Source organism: Ochotona curzoniae, unplaced genomic scaffold (assembly GCF_017591425.1).
Source record: "Ochotona curzoniae isolate NIBS_2020 unplaced genomic scaffold, NIBS_Ocur_1.0 contig_291, whole genome shotgun sequence".
Classification (NCBI taxonomy): Eukaryota; Metazoa; Chordata; class Mammalia; order Lagomorpha; family Ochotonidae; genus Ochotona; species Ochotona curzoniae.
In genome coordinates, this window is record NW_024465649.1 from 1,066,351 (window position 1) to 1,091,071 (window position 24,721).

General features: G+C 36.6%; 1 protein-coding gene across 1 annotated transcript in view; it reads left to right on the forward strand.

Annotated features, from left to right (window-relative positions):
• Positions 1-24,274, forward strand: part of DNAI4 (dynein axonemal intermediate chain 4) — a 53,443-nt gene extending 29,169 nt beyond the window's left edge. The window contains exons 8-17 of the mRNA XM_040978596.1: positions 1,660-1,854; positions 6,327-6,535; positions 9,331-9,417; positions 10,527-10,678; positions 15,316-15,473; positions 15,742-15,863; positions 17,877-17,975; positions 19,135-19,361; positions 22,912-23,068; positions 24,224-24,274. Coding sequence (XP_040834530.1) covers positions 1,660-1,854; positions 6,327-6,535; positions 9,331-9,417; positions 10,527-10,678; positions 15,316-15,473; positions 15,742-15,863; positions 17,877-17,975; positions 19,135-19,361; positions 22,912-23,068; positions 24,224-24,274 — 1,457 coding nt within the window. The remainder of the gene's footprint in view (positions 1-1,659; positions 1,855-6,326; positions 6,536-9,330; positions 9,418-10,526; positions 10,679-15,315; positions 15,474-15,741; positions 15,864-17,876; positions 17,976-19,134; positions 19,362-22,911; positions 23,069-24,223) is intronic.
• The last annotated feature ends 447 nt before the right edge of the window (positions 24,275-24,721 follow it).

Below are 24,721 nucleotides of genomic sequence, written 5' to 3' on the forward strand. Positions count from 1 at the left end.
CAACAGAGCATGGTGTAAGTGTCTGCACCTCTGCTATCTGCTTTGGAGATATGGCTGAAGCTCCTGTTCCTGCCTTCTGCCTGGCTCTGTCCTGGCCAATATGCCATTTGATGAGTGAGCCAGCACATGGGAGACAGTATAGTTTCTTTCTCTATCTCCATTTCTGGCTGTATCTCTTTCTCTCTCTCTCTTTCTCTCTCTGTATGCTTATCTCTAACGTTGTCTTTCAAATAAATAAATGAAGCAATAAATAAATAAATACATAGATATTTTTGTTCATTTTTAAATTATTATTTTCCATGATATAGCTTGTAAATATAGGATTTCTCTTTCACTCTTACTTTATTACTGCCGCATTTTCACTTCCTATGATTTTCCTTCATACTATTACAGTAGTATAGTCCTGTAGTAAAAATTACAGCTTTAACATTCTGCTATTTAAGTGTATCATGGCATTGTAGATATAGGCAATTGTAGAAAATTAAGTATCATACTGCCAAGGTATAGTTAAGAGTTTCATTGGGAGTCTTTCTTTTTTTTTTTTTTTTTAAGATTTATTTATGTTTATTGGAAAGAAGGAAGAGAGACAGAGAGGAAAGATCCGGTGATTCACTCCCCAAGTGACAGCAATGGCCGGTGCTATGCCGATTCGAAACCAAGATCCTGGACCTTCTTTCTGGGTCTCCCACGCAGGTGCAGGGTCCCAGTGCTCTGGGCCGTCCTCCACTGCTTTCTCAAGCCACAAGCAGGGAACTGGATGGGAAGTGGAGCTGCCAGGATTAAAACCGGCATCCATATGGGATCCGAGCGTGTTCAAGGCGAGGACCTTAACCGCTATGCTATCGCGCCAGATCCAGGAGTCTTTCTTTTTTATTTGGGAGTAGAAATGAACATTGCAATATTATCTTCTCAGGATGCTAGTCTCCATTAAGTAATTCATCTATGAGAGTATATGTATATGTATATACTTGCTTACCCATATATTTATTTGCTTTGAATTTTCATGAATGTTTGCCTTATATCAGAGAAAGTGTATGACAGTCTTTTTTTGGGATGAACTTATTTAACTGAGTGTAATGGTCTCCAATTGGAACCATTGTGTTGCAAAGGGTAGGGTTTCTTCCTTATTAACGGCTAAGCAATATTCCACAGAATAGATATGTCACAGTTTCTTTACCTTTTCCTCTTTCATTGGGCATCTGGATTGTTTCCATGTCTTCATTATTGTGGACTGTGCTGCTTTAAATACAGGGATCCAGGTTGCTTTCTTGTACAGATTTCAAATCAGTGGAGCTCACAAATCTATGGCCTGATTCACCTCCTGCTCTTCCCACCTGTGTGTGGATGGAACTCTGGATGGCCTCAGGGTGTCTGTGGGCTGCACTGCCTCTCTACTGTCTCTGTGCTTCCCCAGGTCCACGAATCCCTGGTGTCCCTGTGCCATTGGCCTGCCACTCTTATTACCTAGGATCACTTCCTCTTGGCTTTTCCTCCACTAATCCACCTCCATCCATTTTATTTCACTCTATTCCACCATCTTGCCTCTGCCAATAAGTACATCTTTTTTGAAGTAGGAATAAAAGAATGTTATCTTTAATTTGTGTGTGAAACATCTATTATTATTTAGATGTGTTATTCTGTCATGTTTGTATTCTATAGATAGTGAAGCTAGTTCTCTAATGGATATAGAAAATGTAATTCTGTCTAAAGTCCGTGAAGATGAAGAAGACCACTCAGAAGCAATATTAAAATCGGACAAGTTTCACCAGGACTTATTTTTTATGGAACGAGTGGTAATGGCAAATATATTTCAGCCAAAACTTGCAGCTTACCGTCAGCTTCCTATTTTGAAAGGTACTCTTAAAAAATAATTATGCTCAGACAAACTCAAATGTTTATTATGTATCTCTAAATGTAATCTAAATAATTGGATATCTCTTTTCAGGGGATGTATTTCTATAAGCTTGGCACTAAACAACCGAATGGCAATGAGTCCAGACTGGGAAGCTTTGATTCAAACCTTCATTAATGCCCATGGTTCTTTTTTCTCCATTGTTCCTACATTTATATAGTTAATCATTTTGACTGTCTCATATTCAATGTCCCTTTTTTCTTTCAATTGATATTGTCCAGATTCTGGTTTTTATTACTGCTCTATAACATGACTACTATGTTCAGGAGATATTTTAAAGAATTTTGAAAATTCTTTAAGACAAGGTGGTTTAAAGGAGAAAACTGGAAGGCATATCTGGGGCAGGGCCAAGGCACCTGCCCACGTGGGAGACCTGAACTAGGCTAAGTAGCATCACATGCTGCCCACTAGTATACATGAAAATTGGGGCTGGGGAGGCCTACCTGGCCAGACTAGGCTGAGGAACCCACTCATGAGTGATATGGCAGGATTGGGCTGCAGCATCAACAGGAATGCAGGAGAACCAGATCTGGGGGCAGATTCTGTAAGGGACGTGTGGGCTTGCCTCTGTGGGACTACAGAACCCTCAGGTATGCCTGGTGAGTTGGGAGGTGGTGATGGGCTGAGCCAGGCTGGATCACAGAAGTCACCTGCGTACAGAACCCATGGGTTTATATAAGAATTGGGGGTGGTCACATGCAGGAGCCAGGTCTGGGAGAAGGCCGGAATGAGCCAGGCTGCAGCACTTGCTGGCATATGGAAAGGCCAGAACTGAAGGCAAACCATGCCAAGCAGAGGCATAGCACTGATGACACATGTGTTTCAGGGTTTAAAGCAGACCTGGTAGGAGGGAATCTACCCTACTAGACCACAGCTTCCTCTGGGGAGCACAGGAGCTGGGAAAGAGAGTGGGCCAGGCAGGCTGCAGCAGTCAGCATTCTTGGTTATTTGGGTTTGGGGCCAGGTTGGGCTGGTCCGGGCCTCAGAACCTATTGGCATGCAAGAGAGCCAGGATAAGGCGTGGGCTGTACCTGGCTGGATAAGACTGCAACACCTACCAGTGAGAGCTGAGACTGCGGGCACACCATGTCAGGCTGAGTCAAAGCACCTGCCAGGACACACAGGATCCATGGCTGGGATGAGCATGGTAAGGGTACTTTAGGGACTCGCCTGCTAGGCTACTGTTCCCGCTGGTGAGTACAAGAGCTATGGGCAAACCAGGATGAGCAAAGCTATAGCACCTATAGACATACATGTGAGCTGGGTCTGGGGACAAACCAGAATGGGCTAGGCTCTAGCCACTGCTGGTACTTTCAAGAGCTAGAATGGGTGTGGGACAGGCTGGCCTAAACTGCAGCACCTGCTGGTTCACATGTGAGCCTGGGGTTAAACCAAGCTAGTCTATGCTGTAGCACCCATTTGTGAGGACCAGAATGGGTGCAACCAGTCAGGCTAGGCCACAATAGTGCTATTGAGTGCCAGTATTGGTGGCTAACCATGTCAGGTTGGGAAACAGCACTGGTGGCACTTGCGAGGTCCAGGACTGGATGCAAGTCTGATTAGGGGGACTTGGGAAATTTCCCTGCTAGACTGCAGCTTCTATTGGTGAGAACAAGGGCCTGGGCAAGAGTGGACTATAGCACCTTCTGGCATATGTGTAGGCTGGATCTGGGGGTGGGCTGGGCTGGGCCAGTCTAGATATAGAACATGCTGGAACAAGTGAGAGCCAGGATGTGGTACAGGCCAGGCTGGGTTGCCTGCCAGTCCACATGAGGGCTGGGGCTGGGAGTGAACCAGATTCGGCTAATGCACTTGTCAGCATACAAGTGGACCATGTCTGGGGAAGGTCAGGCTGAGCTAACCTATAGCAAATGGTTGTGCTAGAGAGCCAGATGATATGTGGGATGGTCCAGGATAGGCCACGGCATATGCCAGCACATGCAAAAACCAGGGTTGGGCACAGGCCTGGTGGTAGATTTGGGGGATATGGCCCAAGGCCTCATGTGGGAGACCTGAAAGAAGATCCGGGCTCTTGTTTGTAATCTGGCTCAGACTTGGTTGTTGCAACCATCTGGGGAGTACAACAGCAGATGGAAGATCTCTTTCTGTGCTTCTTTGTGTGATTTTGACTTTCAAACGAATAAATTGTCAGAAAAAAGTTGTGATTTAGAGTTCTGTAAACATTGTAACTTTTGTAAACTGGTGATATATAAATTCCTTAATGTTATTTAAGAATAAAAATACCATAGGAAATATTTTTATCAACTAAGATTTACATACAGTGAATTACATGTGCTTTTTTAAAAAAGATTCCTTTTTGTTTATTGGAAAGGCAGGTTTATAGAGAGAAGGAGAGAGACAGAGAAAGATCTTCCATCCATTGGTTCAATCCCTAAATGGCCACAGAGGCCAGAGCTGAGCCAATCTGAAACCAGGAACTTCTTCTGGGTCTCCCACACAGATGCAGGGTCCCAAGGCTTTGGCCTATCCACTTCTTTTCCACGCGACAAGCAGGATGCTGGATATGATATAGAGCAGCTGGTACAGGAACCAGCATCTGTATGGGATCCCGGCAGTTGCAAGACGAGGACTTAGCCACTAACATCATGCTGGGCCCTATGAATTTTATTTGGAAAGGCAGATTTTTGCAGAGAGGAGAGACAGAGAGGTCTTCCATGTGCTGGTTCACTCCCTGAATTGCTACAACAGCTGAAACTGAGCTGATCCAAAGCTGGGAGTCAGGAGCTTATTCTCAGCCTCCCATATGGGTGCAGGGGCCCATGGCCTTGGGCCAGACTTTTCTATTTTTCCTGGCATTGGCAGAAATGACCAGGAAAATGGACTGGAAGTGGGTTAGCGGGGACACAAATCAGCACCCATATGGGATGACAGCACATGTAGGTGGAGGATTAGCTTGCTACACCACTGTGCTTACCTTTTTAATGTATTTTTAAAATGTTTTGAAAATGTAAAAATAAACAATATTCTAGTTGATAGAACATACCCAATCTACCCTAAAATTTACCCCTTGCTACTTTCCAAATAAATTTTATTCCACAAACAGGCATTTACCTGATTTCTGTCACCATATATTAACCCTCCCTGTTCTACTACAACATGTAAGTGGTTCGTATAAGAAGATTTTTGGTGAATGGGGCTTCTTACTCTCAGTATTAATGTTTCTGAGATTCATCGAAGTTGAAATGTATATAAATTATTTTCTCCTCTGAATGGTATTCTAGTATGTGTATCATAGTGATTTATTTATCCATTCAGCTGTTGCTGGACATCTGAATTGTTTCAGGCCTACTGCGAATGAAGTTGCTATGGGCATTTTTGTCTCACTCTTTTGATAGACATATGTTTTCATTTCTCTTGTGTGAATAGGAGGAGACTTGGTTGGTCATTGGGTAGATGCATGTGTAGCTTCTTTGGAAAGCATTAAATCCTTTCCCTAAGAGATGTATCATCTTGCATTCCTATAAGCAATGCACAAGCTGCACAGTTGCTCCACATTCTTAATTAACACCTGATGTTGGCAACGTTTTTAATGATTATGTAAGCTTAACTGGTGACTTCAACTGAAGTTGCTGACTAGATGTTGTTTCATTACCTAAGCAAGTCAACATGCATCAATAATTATACACTGGCATTTGATATTTATCTGTTAATCTAGAAAATGCCTTTTTCGGCAGGCCTGTTGCTTAGTTTTGATATTAGTTTAAGTTTTATCTAAAGACCCAAATGTTGAAGGTTTGGTCCCCTAAGTCTTTTGTTAACAGTTAACAGATCAGTCCCAACAGTTAACACATTAAGGGTGGAAATTTCGTTCAGTGATGGTGCCTGCAGTTGACACTTTTGAAAGATACCAGATTAGAATGTTGCAGTGGAATTCCATCTGATAAAATCACAGTTGTTTTATAAGAAAATACACAGAGAAGAGACCAGTGCTCAAACTAAACTTTCTTATTTCATATGTAGATCTCTCAGCTATTGTAGTTTCAGTTTTGAAAGCCTAATTCATACACCTAGCTTATAGGCCCATTAAGGAGAAACAAGTTGCATTCAATTGCCAAGGCCAGCTATATTACTAGTATTGCCTTATCTCAGAATTATATCAAGCCCTATGTCATAATTTATTTCACTGGAATTTTAATTGCTCTTTTTTTCCATGAAAAACCACACTGGTTCATCATACTGATGACATATCCTGATTGTATCTAACAAGTGAAAAGGAGCAACTACTCTACACTTACAGGGATTACTTCTGCATATCAGAGGGTAGAAAAAGAAATATTACTAAAATTCTGTGTTCTTCTACTTCATTGAACTGTTTGGAATGATACTGTTTGGAACCTTTAGCAACCCAGACAGGTATAACAGACAATGATCATTTTGTCTGATTTGCTTTTAGAACCAGAACCTGAACAGCTTAGAGACATTTTAGCAGGGGAAAAGCATGAAGAGGTGGAAGAAGAAGCTAAACAGGAAGAGGAAGAAGAAATTGAAATAAATGCAGGACAGTCAACAATACCAGCCAACTTGGAACGACTTTGGGCTTTTTCCTGTGACTTAACCAAAGGTCTGAATGTGAGCAGCCTTGCTTGGAATAAAATGAATCCAGTAAGTTAATAAATATTTTAAGCATTTAAGGGCAACTGCAAAATTCTAACAGTCAAGGTTGTTTTTCCTCTCAGATGGGGGAGAAGAAATTGGCCTTTAGTTTAAATGTCCCTAAAACAAATTCATGTTTCAAAAACTGGAAAATATGAATAGTTAGAAAATAATGTTTTCCTTCCTTAATGCAAAAATGATACCATTTTTATTTTAGCATATACTTGAAATATGACACTCCATGTCAGATATTGCAAAGTAAAGTAGAAGGTGATGCATGATTGAGTTTTGAAACATTTACCAAATGTTTTAACTTTTGTGTTCTCAGATTAATCATGTTTGAAAGTATGTATTTAATTCAGTGACCTGTAAATATGCTAATTTGTAGATTCCCTAAAATACTCTTATTGCCAATGTTAGCAGATACTTAAACAGTGTTTACTGTATACCAGACACTGTTGTGTTTGCCTGCATTAACACAACCACCCTAGGAAATGTGTATCATTATTTTTGTTCATTGTATTGATGAGGAAGCTGAACACAGAAAGGTTGAATCACTTGCCCAAAGTTCCACAACCACTAAGCAAAAGAGCTAGAAATCAAGCTCAGTACCTTTCTCCAGAGTTCTTGCCTTTTGCTGTACTACCCAAAGTCTTTCTGAGGCAAACAAGATGAGTAGTCAGCTGGGGGACTGTGTATTTGCTTGTATAAAAGAGATAATTTATACAATAATGAAACTTGTCTTCCCCAGGGAATTATCAACTGATTCTGAAAATATTTTCTAATCAGCAATCAAACGATTGTTTGGATAATGGCAATATGTTTGGAATAAATACTTAGTGTATTTTAAAGTGGTTGAAGTTAATTTCTTTAATAATTAGCTTTATTACCTTATTGCCACATCCCATTAGGTGATATGTGTAAACCTAATGGTTTTTCCAATTATTAAAAAATACAAAGTTGGGAGTCAGCATTGTGGCACAGCAAGTTAAGCCACCATGTGCAACACCAGCATCCGTATCAGAGCACTGGCTCTAGCACAGCTACTCAGATGTTGCTCCAGCTCCCTGCTAATTAACCCTGAAAGGCAGCTAAAGATGGTCTAAGTATTGAACCCCTTCTACCTTTTGTAAGACACCAATGAGTTCCTGGCTGTTCTTTCAGCATAGCCCAGATCTGGACCCATCGGGGAGCAAACCAATCAAGAGATGATGGCTCTCTCTTTCTCTCTCCATCTCCCTTTCTGTGCCTTTCAAACAAGTAATCTTCTTAAAAAAATACAGAACTGAAAATATTTTTGTTGAAAGTTAATAATACATTATTTCAATTATGTATATTTCTTTTATTAAAATTCTTTTACTATAGATTTATCTTTAGACAACTATAAATGGAAGCATCTTATAAAAAAGTAGAGCTCAATAAATCAGTGACAGACTATATAATAAAGATACACAAAATATTTGTAGAATTGATATGCTAGCATTTTATAAATTCATAATTACAATTGAAATTAAATCATGTTGCATGAGATAAAATAAAAGCATGTTTCAAAATCAAACTATAATATTTATTAATTCATTCTACAAATATTTATTGGACATTCACTGTGTGCCAGGAATTCTGCAGAGGAATTACAGATTCTGATTACCAAAAGGAGGCTGTATTTAATAAATTCTTTTTTCTATATGCATGTCAATATTCATTTCTTGAAGGAACTAGTGTGTCGTTCAGCTTGGGCTACTGAACAAAGTTGCCCAGGCTATGTAGATTAAACAGATATATGTTTTTACAGTTCTCAAGGCTGAGAATTTCTAGATCAAGATATTGGTTGATTTGGCTCCTGTTAAGAGCTCTCTTCCGACGACTCCCAGCTATGTGCTCACATGGGAGGGAAGGAGGAAAGGATGGGGTTGGGGGAGAGACAGACAGGGAGAGTCAGCTCTTGTGCCTTTTCCTCTTCCTGTAAGGCCTAGAATCATATTGAATTAAGACTCTGCCTTGAAAGCCTCATTTAACCTCAGTACTTCCTTAAATTTCAGTCTTAAAATTCGGTCATAATGGAAATTAGGGCTTCTACATGAATTTGGGGAGTATAAAATTCAGTCCATAGCATTTCTACCTTTATTTTAAGGGGCTTTCTTTGTCACTTGAAATCATTAGACTATCCTCCAAAACCCATAAGATGTAATATGGTGTAATCTTGGGAGATTTCATTAATAGGTAAAAGAACTTGTTAGCAATTTGTTCTTTATAGGTATTTATTTTTCAGTCTGAAAATGAGAAACATGATACTGATTAATTTAATTTACATATAAAAATGAAGGGAGAGAGTAAAGACAGTGTACTGATCATTTTTGCTCATAGCTGAAATGTTCTATCGTTATTTTCAACAGTCTACTAGGTGTCCTGTTACATACGCCATTTTGTATTGTCTAATCTCATTTTAAAGATTTATTTTTATTATTTTTTTATTGGAAAGGCAGATATACAGAGAGGAGAGACAGAGAGGAAGGTCTTCCATCCGATGATTCACTCCCCAAGTGAGCACAACAGCCAATGCTATGCTAATCCGAAGTTAGGAGACTGTTCCGGGTCTCCCACACGGGTGCAGGGTCCCAAAGCTTTGGGCCGTCCTCAACTGCTTTCCCAGGCCACAGGCAGGGAGCTGGAAGGGAAGCGGGGCTGCCGGGATTAGAACTGGTGCCCATATGGGATCCCGGGCGTGCAAGGCGAGGACCTTTACCACTTGCGCCACTGCGCTGGGCCCTCTAATCTCATTTTAAATACGTCTTTCTGGTTCCTAGGATCTTTTGGCTGTCGGCTATGGGCACTTTGGATTTAAGGAACAAAAAAGAGGATTGGCTTGCTGCTGGTCAATAAAGAATCCTATGGTAATCCACCCAGGAAGAAAATGACTTTTAAATGGTTAAATGTTGATAATTTTCATGAAATATGACATAATAATTTTACAAAGTTAAGAAAATTTATGGGGTTTTTTGGTTAGTTTAAATCCATAGCAAATATAATTTGTTCTTTTTAGAAGAGAATAGTGGGAATTCATTCAATAAATATTTATTGAGCAAATACCATATTAGATCTGAATTATTCTTGATATCACAGATGATTATAAAGAAAAATGAATCTTCAAGTGAAAATCATTAGAAAATTGTATATTTATTTTTGTACATTTTTTAAACACGTGAATATCTCTGTATCATTATCTGAACTTCACTCTCCTCAAGAGATATAAAATAGATAATATGATCTTCTTAATGACATACATTTTTCAGAGAACAAATAAGAATCATAATATTTTTCTTGATAGACTGAATTAGTTATTTTACAATTTTATGTTTAGTTTTAATTCAAAACTACAATATGTAGTGGGAAACTTAGAGAATGGCTAAAAGCGCATATAAAACTAAAGTTTTTTTAAATAACCCCAGTGATTCAGAAATCTGTACTTGTATAGCATAAAGGAATTTTAAATGTAGGATTGACATAAGATTCATCACTTAGTAACCTGTCTTCTTACTTCGTAGCTGGTTAGAAAAGGAGGGTTTAGATTAGACCTCATGAGGTTGTAGAACAGAATAACAGAGAATTTGGAGCTTTTGACATCCAGTGTTTAACGGTGGTTAGATAGCCCAGGCATCTGAAACAGAGAGAAAGACAGAAATACATTCTAGACAACTTGTAGCTTATTAATGAATTCCATCCTGCTTAAATATTATTTATTAGAGTATTATAATTACTGTAGCAGACCATGATGTAGTTCTTAAAGATATTGAGTGCTGCATTCTCATGGTTTTGTCAAAGTCAGGGACATAAATAGTTGAGATTTCATTGTCATCTGTGCTGCAAGGCAGAAAGGCAAGAGTAACTGCATGCAGGCTAATTCTTCTCACAGACTTGTTGACACCAGGAGAGTATCAGTTACCAAAATACCTTTTCTTACAAAAGCAAATTAAAAATGATTTATGTATTTCTTTGAATTCAGTGGCCAGAACGTGTTTATCAGAGTTCATCAGGAGTTATGGCTGTGGATTTTTCAATTGGAGCACCCAACCTTTTAGCAGTTGGCTATCACAGTGGTACAATTGCAATTTATAATGTACAGAGCAATAGTAACACTGCTGTTCTGGATAGTAGGTAAGAATCCAACAAACAGATAAACATTATAACACATGCTTTTTCAGGGAGATTTGTTCCATTATTTGATTCTGAGTAAGTATTTGTGTTATGGAGAATAATGCTATTATTTGTGAAACTTTTAATAATTCTTCATATTATCTTTTCAGCTGAGATTCTTATTGTCTTTTCTACCCACTCCATCGAAATTCTTTCCTCAGCCTGGTACTTTATGCTTAATATTACACTGTTGCTTTGGTCTCATCTTTTCCAGGAGAGCTCTTTCATTTCTTCTCTGCATTTTGTATATACTCATAGCACAAATTACACTGTATATACATTTTTTTTCTAAATATGTAAAGCATTTGTACACACTCACACTTTTCTATCTTCTTGAGGAGTATATAAGTTATGTAAGAATAAGGGTTGAATCTTACTTTTGTATCCTAAGTATGTTACATATTACTGGGCATTTAACAGAAATACTGAAAATTTGGCATTGATAATGAGTAAGTTACATGAGAAAACAAAGAGTTAAAGGTTATAGACATTCAAGTTGGGTAAATTTTGAAATAGATCAAATCTCAAGGAGTTTAATATCAGGTAATATATTTGTATCAATGTTTAAACTTAGCTACAATGGAAAATAATTGTTAAATCAGGTCCTTTGAAATTATCTACATAGTTTTAGAAATATAGGTCATTTTGCTTGTTTGTAAAAGAAGGTCCATAAATAATCAAAATATCCATGGTTTTTTAAGTATTCATAAATATTTCATTGAACTGTTTGCGTGAAAAAAATAATCAAGAAAATCAGTGCTGTGACCAGAGAACGGATTAATCTAGTAGGAAAAGCATAATCTAGGAAGTTTGTTTTTAATTTATGGAAGGAGAACAGATTTAATTTATTTATATGTACAATTTTAAGCACATAATAATGCTTCCCCCACTCCTTTATTTTTAAATTTCAATATTTTCAACAATATAATTTCAAGTTACTTTGTAATCTCAGGCTTAATCCTTCCCTAAATAAATAATTCAGCAAACAGAAAGACCCTGCTCCACGGGAGTATAGATAAAAGGCTATAATAACTTAGCAAATCTTAAAATGTCAATTTCATGCATAGATATTACATTTTTTGTATGCTATGTTAGTTACTATGAATTTGAGAAGATATATATCACTTTTTAGGTCTGGCTTATTTCACTAAGCATATTGGTTTTTAGATTCATTCATTTTGTTGAAAAATAAAAGATTTTATTTTTTATGGCTGAGTAGTAGCCCATTGCATATATATATATACTGTATTTTTTTTATCCAGTCATCTGTTGATGGCATCTGGGTTTATTCCATGTCTTAACTATTGTGAACTGTTGCCATAAACATGGAGGTACAAAACTCTTTTATATGCTGCCTTTGTCTCCTTGGGTAAATTTCTGGGAGCAGGATGGCTGGGTAACATGATTGATCAATTTTCTGATTTTTGAGGAATCTCCATACTGTTTTTCTTAGTGGTTGTACAAATTTATCTTCCCACCAAGAGTTTATTATAGTATCCTTTTTTATCCTTACCAGGATGTATGTGATGTTTTAACTGGGATTTATTGAATCTGTAAATTACTTTGGGTTGTATTGACATCTTGATAATATTAATTCTTCCAATCCAAGTCTATAGGAGAGCTTTCCATTTTTTTTTATCTCTTCTTCTGTTTCTTTCCTTAATTTTTTTTTTGGTATTTAATACAGAAATATTTAATACCCTTGGCTAAATATATCTCAAGGCATTTAATTTTTTTATGGAAATCGTGATGGAACTAAGCTTACAAGTTCTTTCTCAACAAGGTTTTGTGTAAACAAATGCTAACCTTAGAAATGATACTTAAAGATTTGATTCACAAAGCAACACAGAAAGATAACCACATCATAAAAGAACTTGAATACAGAACACTTACTAGTAGAAGTACAAACAAGTTCCCAAACAAGCAAGGAATATTTATGGAAAATTGTCTGAACCAAGTCATTACTTACCAAACATAACCTTGAGTGTAAATGGATAAAAGTCTCCAATTAAAAGTAACAGCCTGGCTAAATGGATCAAAAAGAAAGTGGATTTACAAGAAAAGCAATTCCAGCAAAGATTACATACAGACTGAAAGTGAAAGAATGAAAAAAGATCTGTGCAAATAGAGAACAAAAATGAGCAGGAGTTAATCTCCTAATATCAGCAAAATAGACATTAGGACAAAAACTATTAAGACGAAGAAGGGAATTAATGAAAATAAAGAAGACAAAGAAAGGATCAATTCAACAGAAAGATGTAACTTTAGTAAATGTATGTGCACTCAATTGTAGGGTGTCTGAGTATTTAGCAAAAATATGAACAGCTCTAAGGGAAGCATAGATTCCAGTATAGTACTGTTGATGGACTTCAACATCCCACTCTGCTCAGTGGACAAATAAAGTAGTCAAAAATCAACAAACAACTAAAGAGCTAATTTACACTATTGACCAATGTTTCTAATTCATGTCTTCAGAATATTGCATGCTATAGCTGCCAGGTGCGTATCTTTTACATCAGTGCATGGGGCTATCTCCAGGAGGGACCATATTAAGCCTATGAAGCCACAAAACAACTCTCAGAACAAAGAAACAGTTCATACCACAATTAAATAAAGTTGAAAATTAATAGCATAAGAAACTCTAGAAAATTTATAAACACTTGGGGATGAAATAATGTGCTCCTGAATGCACAGTAGATCATAGAAGAAAACAAAAGTGGACTAAAAAATTTTTGGAAATGAATGAAAATGACAACACAACATATCAAAGCTTATGAGATGTTGCACAAGCAATATGAGGACTAGCATTAAGTGCCTACATCAAGAATTTGAAAAGATATAAGTTTCTCAATATAATGCATCTCAAAGGCCTAAAACTCAGACCTAAAATTTGTATTAGGAAAATAACAAAAATTATAGAAAAAAAATTAAAATGATACAAAAGCTCAGTGAAATAAAGAGACTTTTTGGAAAAGTTAAAAAAAAAAAACAATTTGTCCACCTAAACCAAAAATTGGTAGACCCCCCAAAAAAACACCCAAATTAATAAAGTCAAAGAACTGAGAGATGGAAAGGAGGTATTAGAATGACTGTTACTGAAATAAAAAGAATTATCAGGAATTACTACATATAGTTATATGACAACAAATTATCGGTCTAGAAGAAATGGTTAGTTTTCTGGACACATACAACTATCAAAATTGAGGCACAAAGATATACAAAACCTAAATAGACCAAAAACTAAAATGGAGACTGAGTCAGAAATAAAGACCCTACCAACAAAGAAAAGCCTGGAACTGTGTGGTTTCATTTCTGAAGTCTACTAAATTAAAAAATAAATAAATAAAACCAAGTTCAATCCTTAAAAGCTTCAGAATCATCAGGAAAGGAGAGAACTCCCCCCAAATCCTATGAAGCCAAATCATCTAAATTACAAAACCAGAAATAAGAACTACAGATCAACATTCCTGATGCACATAGATGCAATATCCTCACCAAAATTGAATACAATAACACAGCATAATAATCAGCCCACTCAGACCAAGTGGGATTCATCCCAGGGATGTAGGGATGTTTTGACATAAATGCATCAATAAACATGACACATTAACAAAATGAGGAGTGATAACTATATGATTAGTTCAATTGGTTCAGGGAAAGCACTTGATAAAATATAGCATCATTTCATGATAAAAGGAAATTTGACACAGAAGACCAATCAAATCACAATCAATAGAATAAATGACAAACCACAGCCAGGATCATACTAAATGGGGAAAAGCTAGAATCATTTCCACTAAGATCTGTTACACAAAGATCATTTCCACTAACATGAGTAACCTTGTCTGGTTTCTATCATTACAGTTCAGTATAGTTCTGGAAGTCTCTAGCAGAGCCATTAGTCAGGAAAAAGAAATCATAGAGATACAAATTAGAAAGGAAGAAATCAAATTATGCCTGCTTGCAGATAACATGATCCTCTATACAGTAGAACCAAAAGACTCCGTTAACAGACTATTGGAACTCTTCAGAGTTTCACAAATTTGCAGGATGTAAGATTCAATGCACAAACATCAATAAGATTCATATCCTGGAGACTATCAAGATAGTGGTCAATCTGGAAACACAGGAGAAGGGTGAGGCGCAGGAGAAGGAATTATTTATCTGATCAAGATTTGACGAAAAGTTCCTTTGGGGAAAAAACTTGGCAAAGAAGATAACTTATATTTACTGTATTTAAAATGAAGTTAGCGATTCCAGTTTCTTTAACTTAGAATGAATGAATAATAGAAAACAAATGATTTTAGAAAAAAAAATCTGCTCTTGTTTTACTGTTTTGATCCCCAAAAGATAATTATAGACTAGTAAATTTCCCTTTTGTAAAAAATAGAAAAAGCAACAATGACCAGTGAATTACACTGATTGTTCTTATTTTTCAGAGTATTTAAGGTAGGCATACAATTTTGAATGAAATCGTCACTGTACTCATAAATAGGTCATTATGCTTTAGGGAGCTGTCCTTATGTATATTTCAATGTCTCTAACATTCTGTATTTAATATCCGATGATTCTATATATATAGTTCTTGCTTGTTTCAGTGAATCACCTCAGAAACATTTGGGACCTGTATGGCAACTACAGTGGATAGAACAAGATCGAGGAACCACAGGTGATGACAAAAGAGAAATACTGGTGTCAATATCAGCTGATGGGAGAATCTCCAAATGGGTGATACGGAAAGGACTGGACTGCCACGGTAAAAGGACTAAACTGGTGATCTTTCTCTTGTATATATTGAATTTAAAATCTTAAGGGAAACGTGTGAAAGAAGGTAAAAAGATGGTAAAAAGAAACCTAGGTTTGGTCACTGTTTTGTTGGGTATTTTTTTGTAAATGTGGGTTTTATGGTAATTGTCATTTGCAAAAGGTAACAGAAATCAATACTATTTGCAAATGAAACAAATATGTTTCCATTTTTTTTTACATGGTAAGTAGCAAGTGGCACATTTTCTTTTTCTTTAAAGATTTGATGAAATTAAGGCGAACAACTTCTGGCAGCAGCAAGAGAGGAATAGAAAAGGAAAAGAAAGGTGAAGCCTTGATATCGCGACAGGCTCCAGGAATGTGTTTTGCTTTTCATCCCAAGGTAAATCATCAATTCAATATTTACTATTGCATATAAAAATTTCCAAAAATTGGGTTGTATTTCCAAAATACTAGCATTCAAATTCCTGGCTTCTGGCTTCTGTCTGGCTCAAGCCCAAATGTTGGAGCCACTAGGGAATGAAACAGTAGATGAAATATAGCTCATAAGTTCTATATACATACTATGGAGTACTGCTCTGCCTCTAAAAAGAACAAAATGGAACAAAATGGATGCAACTGGAAACCATTTTACATTTAGTGAAATAAAACAGTCTCAAAAAGACAAATACCACATATTTACTGATGTTCAGTAGTTTATAAAGAACACACAAAAATATGCAGGAATGTGGGATAGCATTGTTATTTTAGCTCATGTTTACACTCCAGTGAAAATGTTATCTTCTGGGCCCACATGGTAGCCTAGTGGCTTAAGTCCTTGCCTTGTACACGGCAGGATCCCATATGGGTGCTGGTTCTAATCCCAGCAGTTCTGCTTCCTGTCCAGCTCCCTGCTTGTGGCCTGGGAAAGCAGTCGAAGATGGCCCAAAGCTTCTGGGGCCCTGCACCTGTGTGGGAGTCCTGAGAGAAACTCCGGGCTCCTGATTTTGGATCGGCTCAGCTCTGGCCATTGCGGTCACTTGGGGAGTGAAACATCGGACAGATCTTACTCCTTGTCTCAATTCCTCTCTATATATCTGACTTTCCAATAAAAAGAAATATATCTTTAAAAAAAAGTCTTCTTACATTTTACATCAATTTTATGATTAGCGGAAAATTACGCCTTGGACTAGAAAGGATCTTTGCAGGCCCAGCGCGGTGGCCTAGCAGCTAAAGTCCTCACCTTGAACGTGCCAGGATCCCTTATGGGCACCAGTTCTAGTCCCGGAAGCTCCACTTCCCATCCAGCTCCCTGCTTATGGCCTGGGAAAGTAGGAGAAGAGAAGACAGGCCAAAGCCTTGGGACCTTGCACCCAAGTGGGAGACCTGGAGGAGGTTCCTAGCTCCTGACTTTGGATTGGCTCAGCACTGGCCGTTGTACTCACTTGGGGAGTGAATCATCGGACAGAAGACCTTCCTCTCTGTCTCTCTTTCTCTCTATATATCTGACTTTCCAATAGAAATAAAATAAATCTTTAAAAAAATTGCATCTGTGCACTTTTGGAGAGAATGAAGAAAGGCAGGTGAGGTGGAATGGGGGATATTGGAAGTATGATTATCTTAGTACTGCACCCATGGATTGCATAAAATCTCTTATTTTATATTAATAAACATTTTTAGATTTCTTTTTTATTTTAGACCTAAGTTTTACATGTGCTTTTCAATTTCAAAAATGCATATTATTTAAAATTTTTTTTTACTAAAACAGAACAGATTTCACATATTTCATTGGCTTCATGTAATTTTTAGGTAGGATATTAAATATTCTCTATTCAAGAAAAGGACAAATTTAAGTTTATTTTAAGATTTATTTATTTTTATTGCAAAGTCCGATATATATTGAGAGGAGGAGAGACAGAGAGAAAGATCTTCTGTTCGATGATTCATTCCCTAAGTGACTGAAATGGCTGGTGTTGAGCCGATCACAAAGCCAGGCGCTCTTTCAGGTCTCCCACATGGATATAGGGTCCCAAGGCCTTGGGCTGTCCACTGCTTTACCAGGACAGAGGCAGGGAGCAGGATGGGAAGCAGAGCTGCCGGGATTAGAACCGGCGCCCATATGGGATCCTGGCACCTTGATGACAAGGATGTTAGCCACTAGGCCACAGTGCCTGGACCTATAGGTTTTGTTTTTTAGTTTTTTGGGTTTTTTTTTTTTTTGTTTTTTTATCACATTAGTTTTTTATGTAGCTTCACTATTTTAGGATTGTAACAGAAACAACAAAAAAAAACAACATCTTAAACCAAATTTAAGGTTTATTGGTTTGGTTCTTGAACTGATTTTAATGCTTCCTGAATTACAAATAGTATTTTTAATGTATCAAAAGTAGTGCAGTTTGATTTCTTGCTTTTACAGGACACAAATATCTATTTGGCTGGCACTGAAGAAGGTCATATTCACAAATGTTCTTGTTCATATAATGAGCAATACCTAGATACCTACAGAGGACATAAGGTTAGTTTCATTTTAGTAGGTATGAAGAATTTATTCTACAGTGTTTCTGAAAAAAAATACTGTTTTTACATAGTGTATTTAATAGCATGGCATACGGCTACAATCACAGTTAAAACTACTGGACACTTGGCTCAGTGGATCCGAATCTGCTTTGTATGCTTGCATCCCTTTTTGGAGTTCCTTCGTTTAGGTTCCATTTCTGCTTCTGGTTCAGCATACTAACAGTGCTCATCTTAGGAAGTAGTAGACCATGACTAAATGGGTCCCTACCACAAACATGGAAAACCCAGGTTCATTTCTCAACTTTTTGTTCAGTTTGGCGAGTTCCATCTTGTGGAAATTTGAGGAGTGAATAAATGGATGGAAAACAGGTTTCTTTCCCCCTTTGTTTTAAATAAATTTGAAAATAAAAAAATACTCAGTGAAATAATTAAATATACTGCAATAATATGATGTTAGATTTTCTGCATTTTTCTAAAACTATAATGCCATGGTGCACATGGTAACCAAATGTTGGACTGTTGCTGGAGTACTATATGCTGAAATGACATGCGGGGGGATGATGGGAGGGCATGAGGGGAGAGTGAGAGAGGAGGGAAAGAGAGGAATCCCTATACCTACAAAACTGCAGCATGCAAAATAATAACAATGATTTAAATAAATTAAAATTAAATTAATTTGCCAGTTATCACATTTTTAAAATATCAGTTTGAAATAAGTACTGTCTTGTAAATTAAGACATTTTATTTAGCTTCTTGATACCCTTGATTTTCTTTCAAGTCGTGGAAGACACAATTTTTATTTGTCTTAAAAAATGCTTTTTTTATAACATCTAATCCCAAAGTAGATATAGTCCATTTGTTGTACATATTCTCTGGTTTTATAATTTTTCCAACCATGCTTCCTTTATTTTCTCTCTTGTTTCTTTTTTCTTAGCATTCTTTATAATCCTTTATTAACAACTCTGTTTTTGTTGTATCTGAGATCATTCAAGGGATGATGCAATTTATCATCCTACTCCCAGATAAAATTATATCCACATGAACATGGATGCCGTATAAATCTTCTATAAAGTTTAGTATGTTTAAATGGAAGGTCAACTATAAAATATAAGACACGAAATATTCACCTATATTTTACTTTGTGTATTCCTACCTAGGGGCCAGTGTATAAAGTAACGTGGAATCCATTTTGTCATGATGTGTTCTTAAGCTGTTCTGCCGACTGGGGAGTTATGATATGGCAACAGGAGAACCTTGAACCATTTTTGAGTTTTTATCCAACTACTTCTGTTGTTCATGATGTTGCCTGGTCCCCGAAATCATCTTATATATTTGCAGCTGCAAATGAGAGCAGAGTGGAGATTTGGGACCTTCACATAAGCACGTAAGTGATGAAAATTAATGATTTCTGAGTAATAATTCTAGTAGATGCAATTGAAATGAAAATAATAAAACCTAACATTGGGTGGAGTATTGTATGAGTTTAAAATTGATTATGACAGTCTTTTATGAATAAAAACATACTTCATATACGTTAACATATATATTAATGCTAGTTAATTATACCTCATGTAGTTTTTAACACATATGATTGAAAATAATTTTTGCTATATCTTTAAAGTTTTATAAGCTATTCTTATTTATTGCCTGGTTTACAGAGGAATACACAAAGGCCTGATTACATTTTAGCTGCAGAATCCCTATTATAAGATAAGGGAGGGCCTGGTGCTGTGGCCTAGCGGCTGAAGTCTTTGTCCTGAATGCGCCAGGATTCCATGTGGGCGCGGGTTCTAATCCTGGCAGCTCTGCTTCCCATCCTGCTCCCTGCCTCTGTCCTGGTAAAGCAGTCGAGGACAGCCCAAGACCTTGGGAGCCTGCACCCGCATGGGAAACCCAGAAGAGCTCCTTGCTCCCAGCTTCAGATTGGCACAGCACTGGCAATTGCTGTCACTTGGGGAGTGAATCATCAAATGGAAGATCTTTCTCTTTATTTCTCCATCTCTATGTATATCTGACTTTGCAATAAAAATAAGTAAATCTTTAAAAAAGATAAGGGAAACATAGTAATTATTTTTGCAATATTTATTCTCTTTATTTCAAAACATATTTTAAGGAGTTTGTACTTAATTAGAAAATCTGACTTAGAATGTTATCCAGGGTATTAGAAGGTCATCTAGCTAATGTAGATTTAATGTGAAAATTGGTGTAACTATACAATAAAATGGTTAGTGATTCTACTTTCTCATTTGGAAATTGCCATATATCTGCTGGTTGTTAACAGAAGTAATAGGAAAGTAAATTGTTTAAAATACATAATTAGGGAGTCAACATAATGGCTCAGTTGGCTAATCCATCTTCTGCAAATGCTGGCATCCCATAGGTGTACAGGTTCATGTCCCAACTGCTCCACTTGCTATTCAGCTCCCTTCTTGTGGTTTGAAAAAGCAAAGAAGGATGGCCCAAAGCTTTGGGATCCTGTACCCATTTGGGAGACCTGAAGGAGACTCTAGGATCATGACTTTGAATCAGCTCAGCTCCAGCTGTTGTGACTTTTTTGGGGAATAAACCAGTGGATGGAAGATCTGTCTTTTTCTCTCTGCAGATCTACCATCCAATAAAAATAAATATATTTTTTAAAACTACTGATGTTAAATTCAAACCTATTCCTAGCGATAAAATTCTTTCCGATAAGTTAATAATTCAGTAAAATTTTATACTAGTTTATTCTATAAAATAACAGCAATCAGAAGTCAAATATTAGCTTTCAAAATAATGTATTCTTTAGTATGAGATGTCCAACTTAAAGATTTATTTCTTTTTTTTATTTTTATTGGAAAGGCGGATATACAGAGAGGACAGACAGAGAGGAAGATCTTCCGTCCGATGATTCACTCCCCAAGTGAGCACAATAGCTGACGCTATGCCGTTCCAAAGCCAGGAGCCTCTTCCAGGTCTCCCACGCGGGTGCAGGGTCCCAAAGCTTTGGGCCGTCCTCGACTGCTTTCCCGGGCCACAAGCAGGGAGCTGGAAGGGAAACAAGGCTGCCGGGATCAGAACCAGCGCCCATATGGGATTACAACCGGCACCCATATGGGATCCCAGGCGTGCAAGGCGAGGACCTTAACCACTGTGCCACTATGCCGGGCCCAAGATGTCCAACTTATAAAGCCATTGCTTAAATAATCCTACTTTTTTCCACTTTTTAAATAATGTACATGTTTGTAAGGTAATGGGAGAGAGGGATACTCTTCTGTTGGTCCATTGTTCACAACAACCAGGACTGTTTAAGGTGAAAACTGAGAGCTTGGAATTCATTCTGAGTCTCCCTGGGGTGGCAGAGACCAGGTGCTTACTCCATCATGGGCTGCCTCCAAGGGAGTGCATTTGCAGGAAGCTTGAGTCAGAAGCAGAGCTGGGACATGAACTTGGGCATAGCAATTTGCTATTTCTGATCTAATTTTTGAGGAAATATGTGGATTTTTCTCACTGGGTCAAGAAAATGTCTTGTTCAAAATATCCTTTCATGTCTCATATGTTCATTTCATTAGTGGTTTCTAGGGGTCCTTCTGGTGTCTGTCATAGAGCAGTAAGACTCGAGCAAGAATTGCTCAAGGGAAATTTACTTCTGTTAAGTAAAGGAGACAGTGAGAACCTATGGTTCTTTCCGTAATTTGCCTCCCTGAAAAGCTGCTTGCCAAGGCTTTTACAGCGAGGGATAGGGACTGTACTTGGCACAGAGATTGGAAGTAGAAGAACCTTTCATTGCCCAGTAGTATGTATCTTCAAATGTTGTATGTTCAGAAATTTGACCCAGGTTAGTCTCTTGCTTCTGATTTCCTAGCACAACATTGCAAGGTATGCTTTCCTAGAACATCCTTTGAAAGGTAGGTACAAAATCTTTACATTCTCTACCCATGTTTCTGTGCCTGTCCATTGCTGGGATACAATCAATATTTACATTGTATATGAGAGCATTCATCTGCTAAAAATGAAGTATTATTAAGACATTGTGTTAGCCTGCTTCTGTGATACAGAACCAACAGAATGTAGGCATGTGTGTTTAGGCCTGTGTCTATGTATGCATATTTAGAGAAATTTCCTTTTAAAAAATTAGTTCATACTATTATGGATCCTGCCAAATCTAAAGCTTACATGAATCTGGCAAGAGCCCTGTGGTGGCTTGGAGCCTCCAGGCATTCTACAAGTAGAATTTTATTTCACTTTGGGTGAATTAAGTTGTTACTCTTTAGACCTTCAGCAAATTGGATAAAATCTAACTATTTCTTGGAGAATAATCAGCTTTATTCGTGTTGTGCTGATTTAAATGTTAAATGGCATCTTAAAAATATCTATAACAATATGCAGAATGTTGGACTTAACAACTAGATATTAACGTCCAGCTAAGTTGGTGTACAAAACTAGTCATCAGAAAAAATTAAATGTACAAATTCACATCTTTTTTTCCCACATTTTATTTTATGATACAGTTCCATATTCCCTTATCCCCTCCCCAATTCCCTCCCCCCCCCCAGTTCCTTTATATCATTACTAACATATAGTTCTTCATACTCAGTCATATGTTCATCATTGCGGGCATGGACAATGGCAGAGAGTCCAGAATCATGTTGTCAAAATATAATATAAACAGATTCAGTGTAAGTCCATCTTTGTCTGGAAACAAATTCACATCTTAATTGTGCAGTGCTTTAATTTACCTTATTTAAGTTGGTTCATTGAAAAAAAAAAATGAAGGTTCTGAGTGAATAATGTGTGAATGAGAACTAGTTAATTTGAGTTTAGAAACCCTTAAAGACGTTCTTGGTTTTCGTCACAGGAAATAAAGAAAATGCATCAAGCTTTATTAGTCTGTGTTGTAAAAAAGATGGTTTTCAATTTTATAACTGATTTTACAAATAAATAATATTTCATTGCAGTTTGGACCCTCTGATTGTGAATTTTGCTAATCCTGGAATAAAATTCACAACTGTTCTCTTTGCCAAGCAAACTGACTGTCTTCTGGTGGGAGATAGTGATGGTCAGGTCACTGTGTATGAACTAAACAATATGCCTACTGCTGTGGGTTCTGGCCGGGTAAGACTGAAAGATGGAAATCCATACTCTTTTATGAGTCTTTTGAGTTGCAAAATTTTGTAGCATGCTAGGGCTTAACATGGTCAGGAATAGGTCAGTCACAAGAAGTGACCACTAAGTATAGCTTACAGTCCACCCCCAATAAATAGAAAATAAAAGTTATTGTTTAAAACATGATAGCATTCTCACTTATCAAATTAGCAGATTTAGATTTAAAATTTGTGAGACTTTTTAATATTGGCAAACATTTGATCAGGTCTCATATTGAAGATTCGAATACAAATTGTTAAAACTTTCTCACAAAAATAAGAAAATGTGGAATCTAAATTATAAACTGGATTTATAAAAATTTAAGTTTTAGTCATATCACGTGCTAGTTAAAACTGTAGGAAATCAGAAACTCTCATACTATGACCATGAGAATACAAATTATAATGGTCTGTTGGCGGAGCAGTTAAAAAAATAGAAAATTCAAATATATAAACTAGCGCTATTTTAGCAATTTACATTTTAAAAAATATCTTCTAGGAGACATGTATAAATTAGTGCTGAGAGAAACTGAATGGACAAAAACTTAGTCATTTATTCATTCATCTCACAAATAAATAATTATTGAATATGCACTATGTTACAGAATCTGTTTTAGACTCTAAGGATTCAACATTAAACAAATTATAGTAGTTACCTATTTCAATAGTCGGATTGAGAAGCATATTAAGATTAAAATCGATAAGACTCAAGCAGTATTAGTATTATTAAATGAAAATACAAAACTCACGTGAAAATTGAGAAATTCTACTATCTTGAATCACACATTTTCAGATTTGGAAAGGCCTTAAGATAGCATTTAGTTTAACAGATGTTTTACAGTTGAGAATGTTTAAGCTTTAAGTCTAAACAAAAGTTGCCAAAATTGCCCTGAGCCATTGTAAAATTATTTATCAAACTACTTTAAAACACTCTTTGATAGGAAAGAGCATGGATACTAGGAAGTTTCCATGACTGGTTAAACTTACCTTTGTTCCTTTTTTATAGTCTTATTGGGGCCTTTTATATGTATATCACTAACTTATAAATTTTATAGGACATCGTAAAGACTTATTTGTCTTTTGGTTACATATTATTACGTTGTAATTGTGACTTTTTTTCTTTCAGGGAAATATAATAAGCACTTTGCTTGGACCAAAATCAAACCAATCAGCATAATTCACTCTTAATATCTTTTTTGGTTGTTCCTTAAAACTAAAATGAACAGTGCCTAATATTTTCCAGGTTGTTTTATATGAGGCAAGGTGTAATTTTGATTTTTTTTTTTGAGATTTTGATATTTAAAAATAACTTCAATTTCACCTTAATGAAATTTTATTTCACAGATATGTAATTGCTTTGTACTATAAATTAACAATTACTCTTAGAGTTTTGTTAGAATTAAAAAAAATTTTTTTCTAAAGATGTTTCCACACTATTTCTTGGTCACATTGCAAGTCCACATATAAACTGTCCACAAAGGTTGGAAATTATTTCTTTATAAACAAAACTAAGAAATCACTAGTATACTTACACCAAAAAACTTTATGATAAATATTACACTGGCTTTTTTGTCTTCTGCTTTTTAAGTTGTTTCCAAGAATTCATAGTAATGCTGTTGGTTAT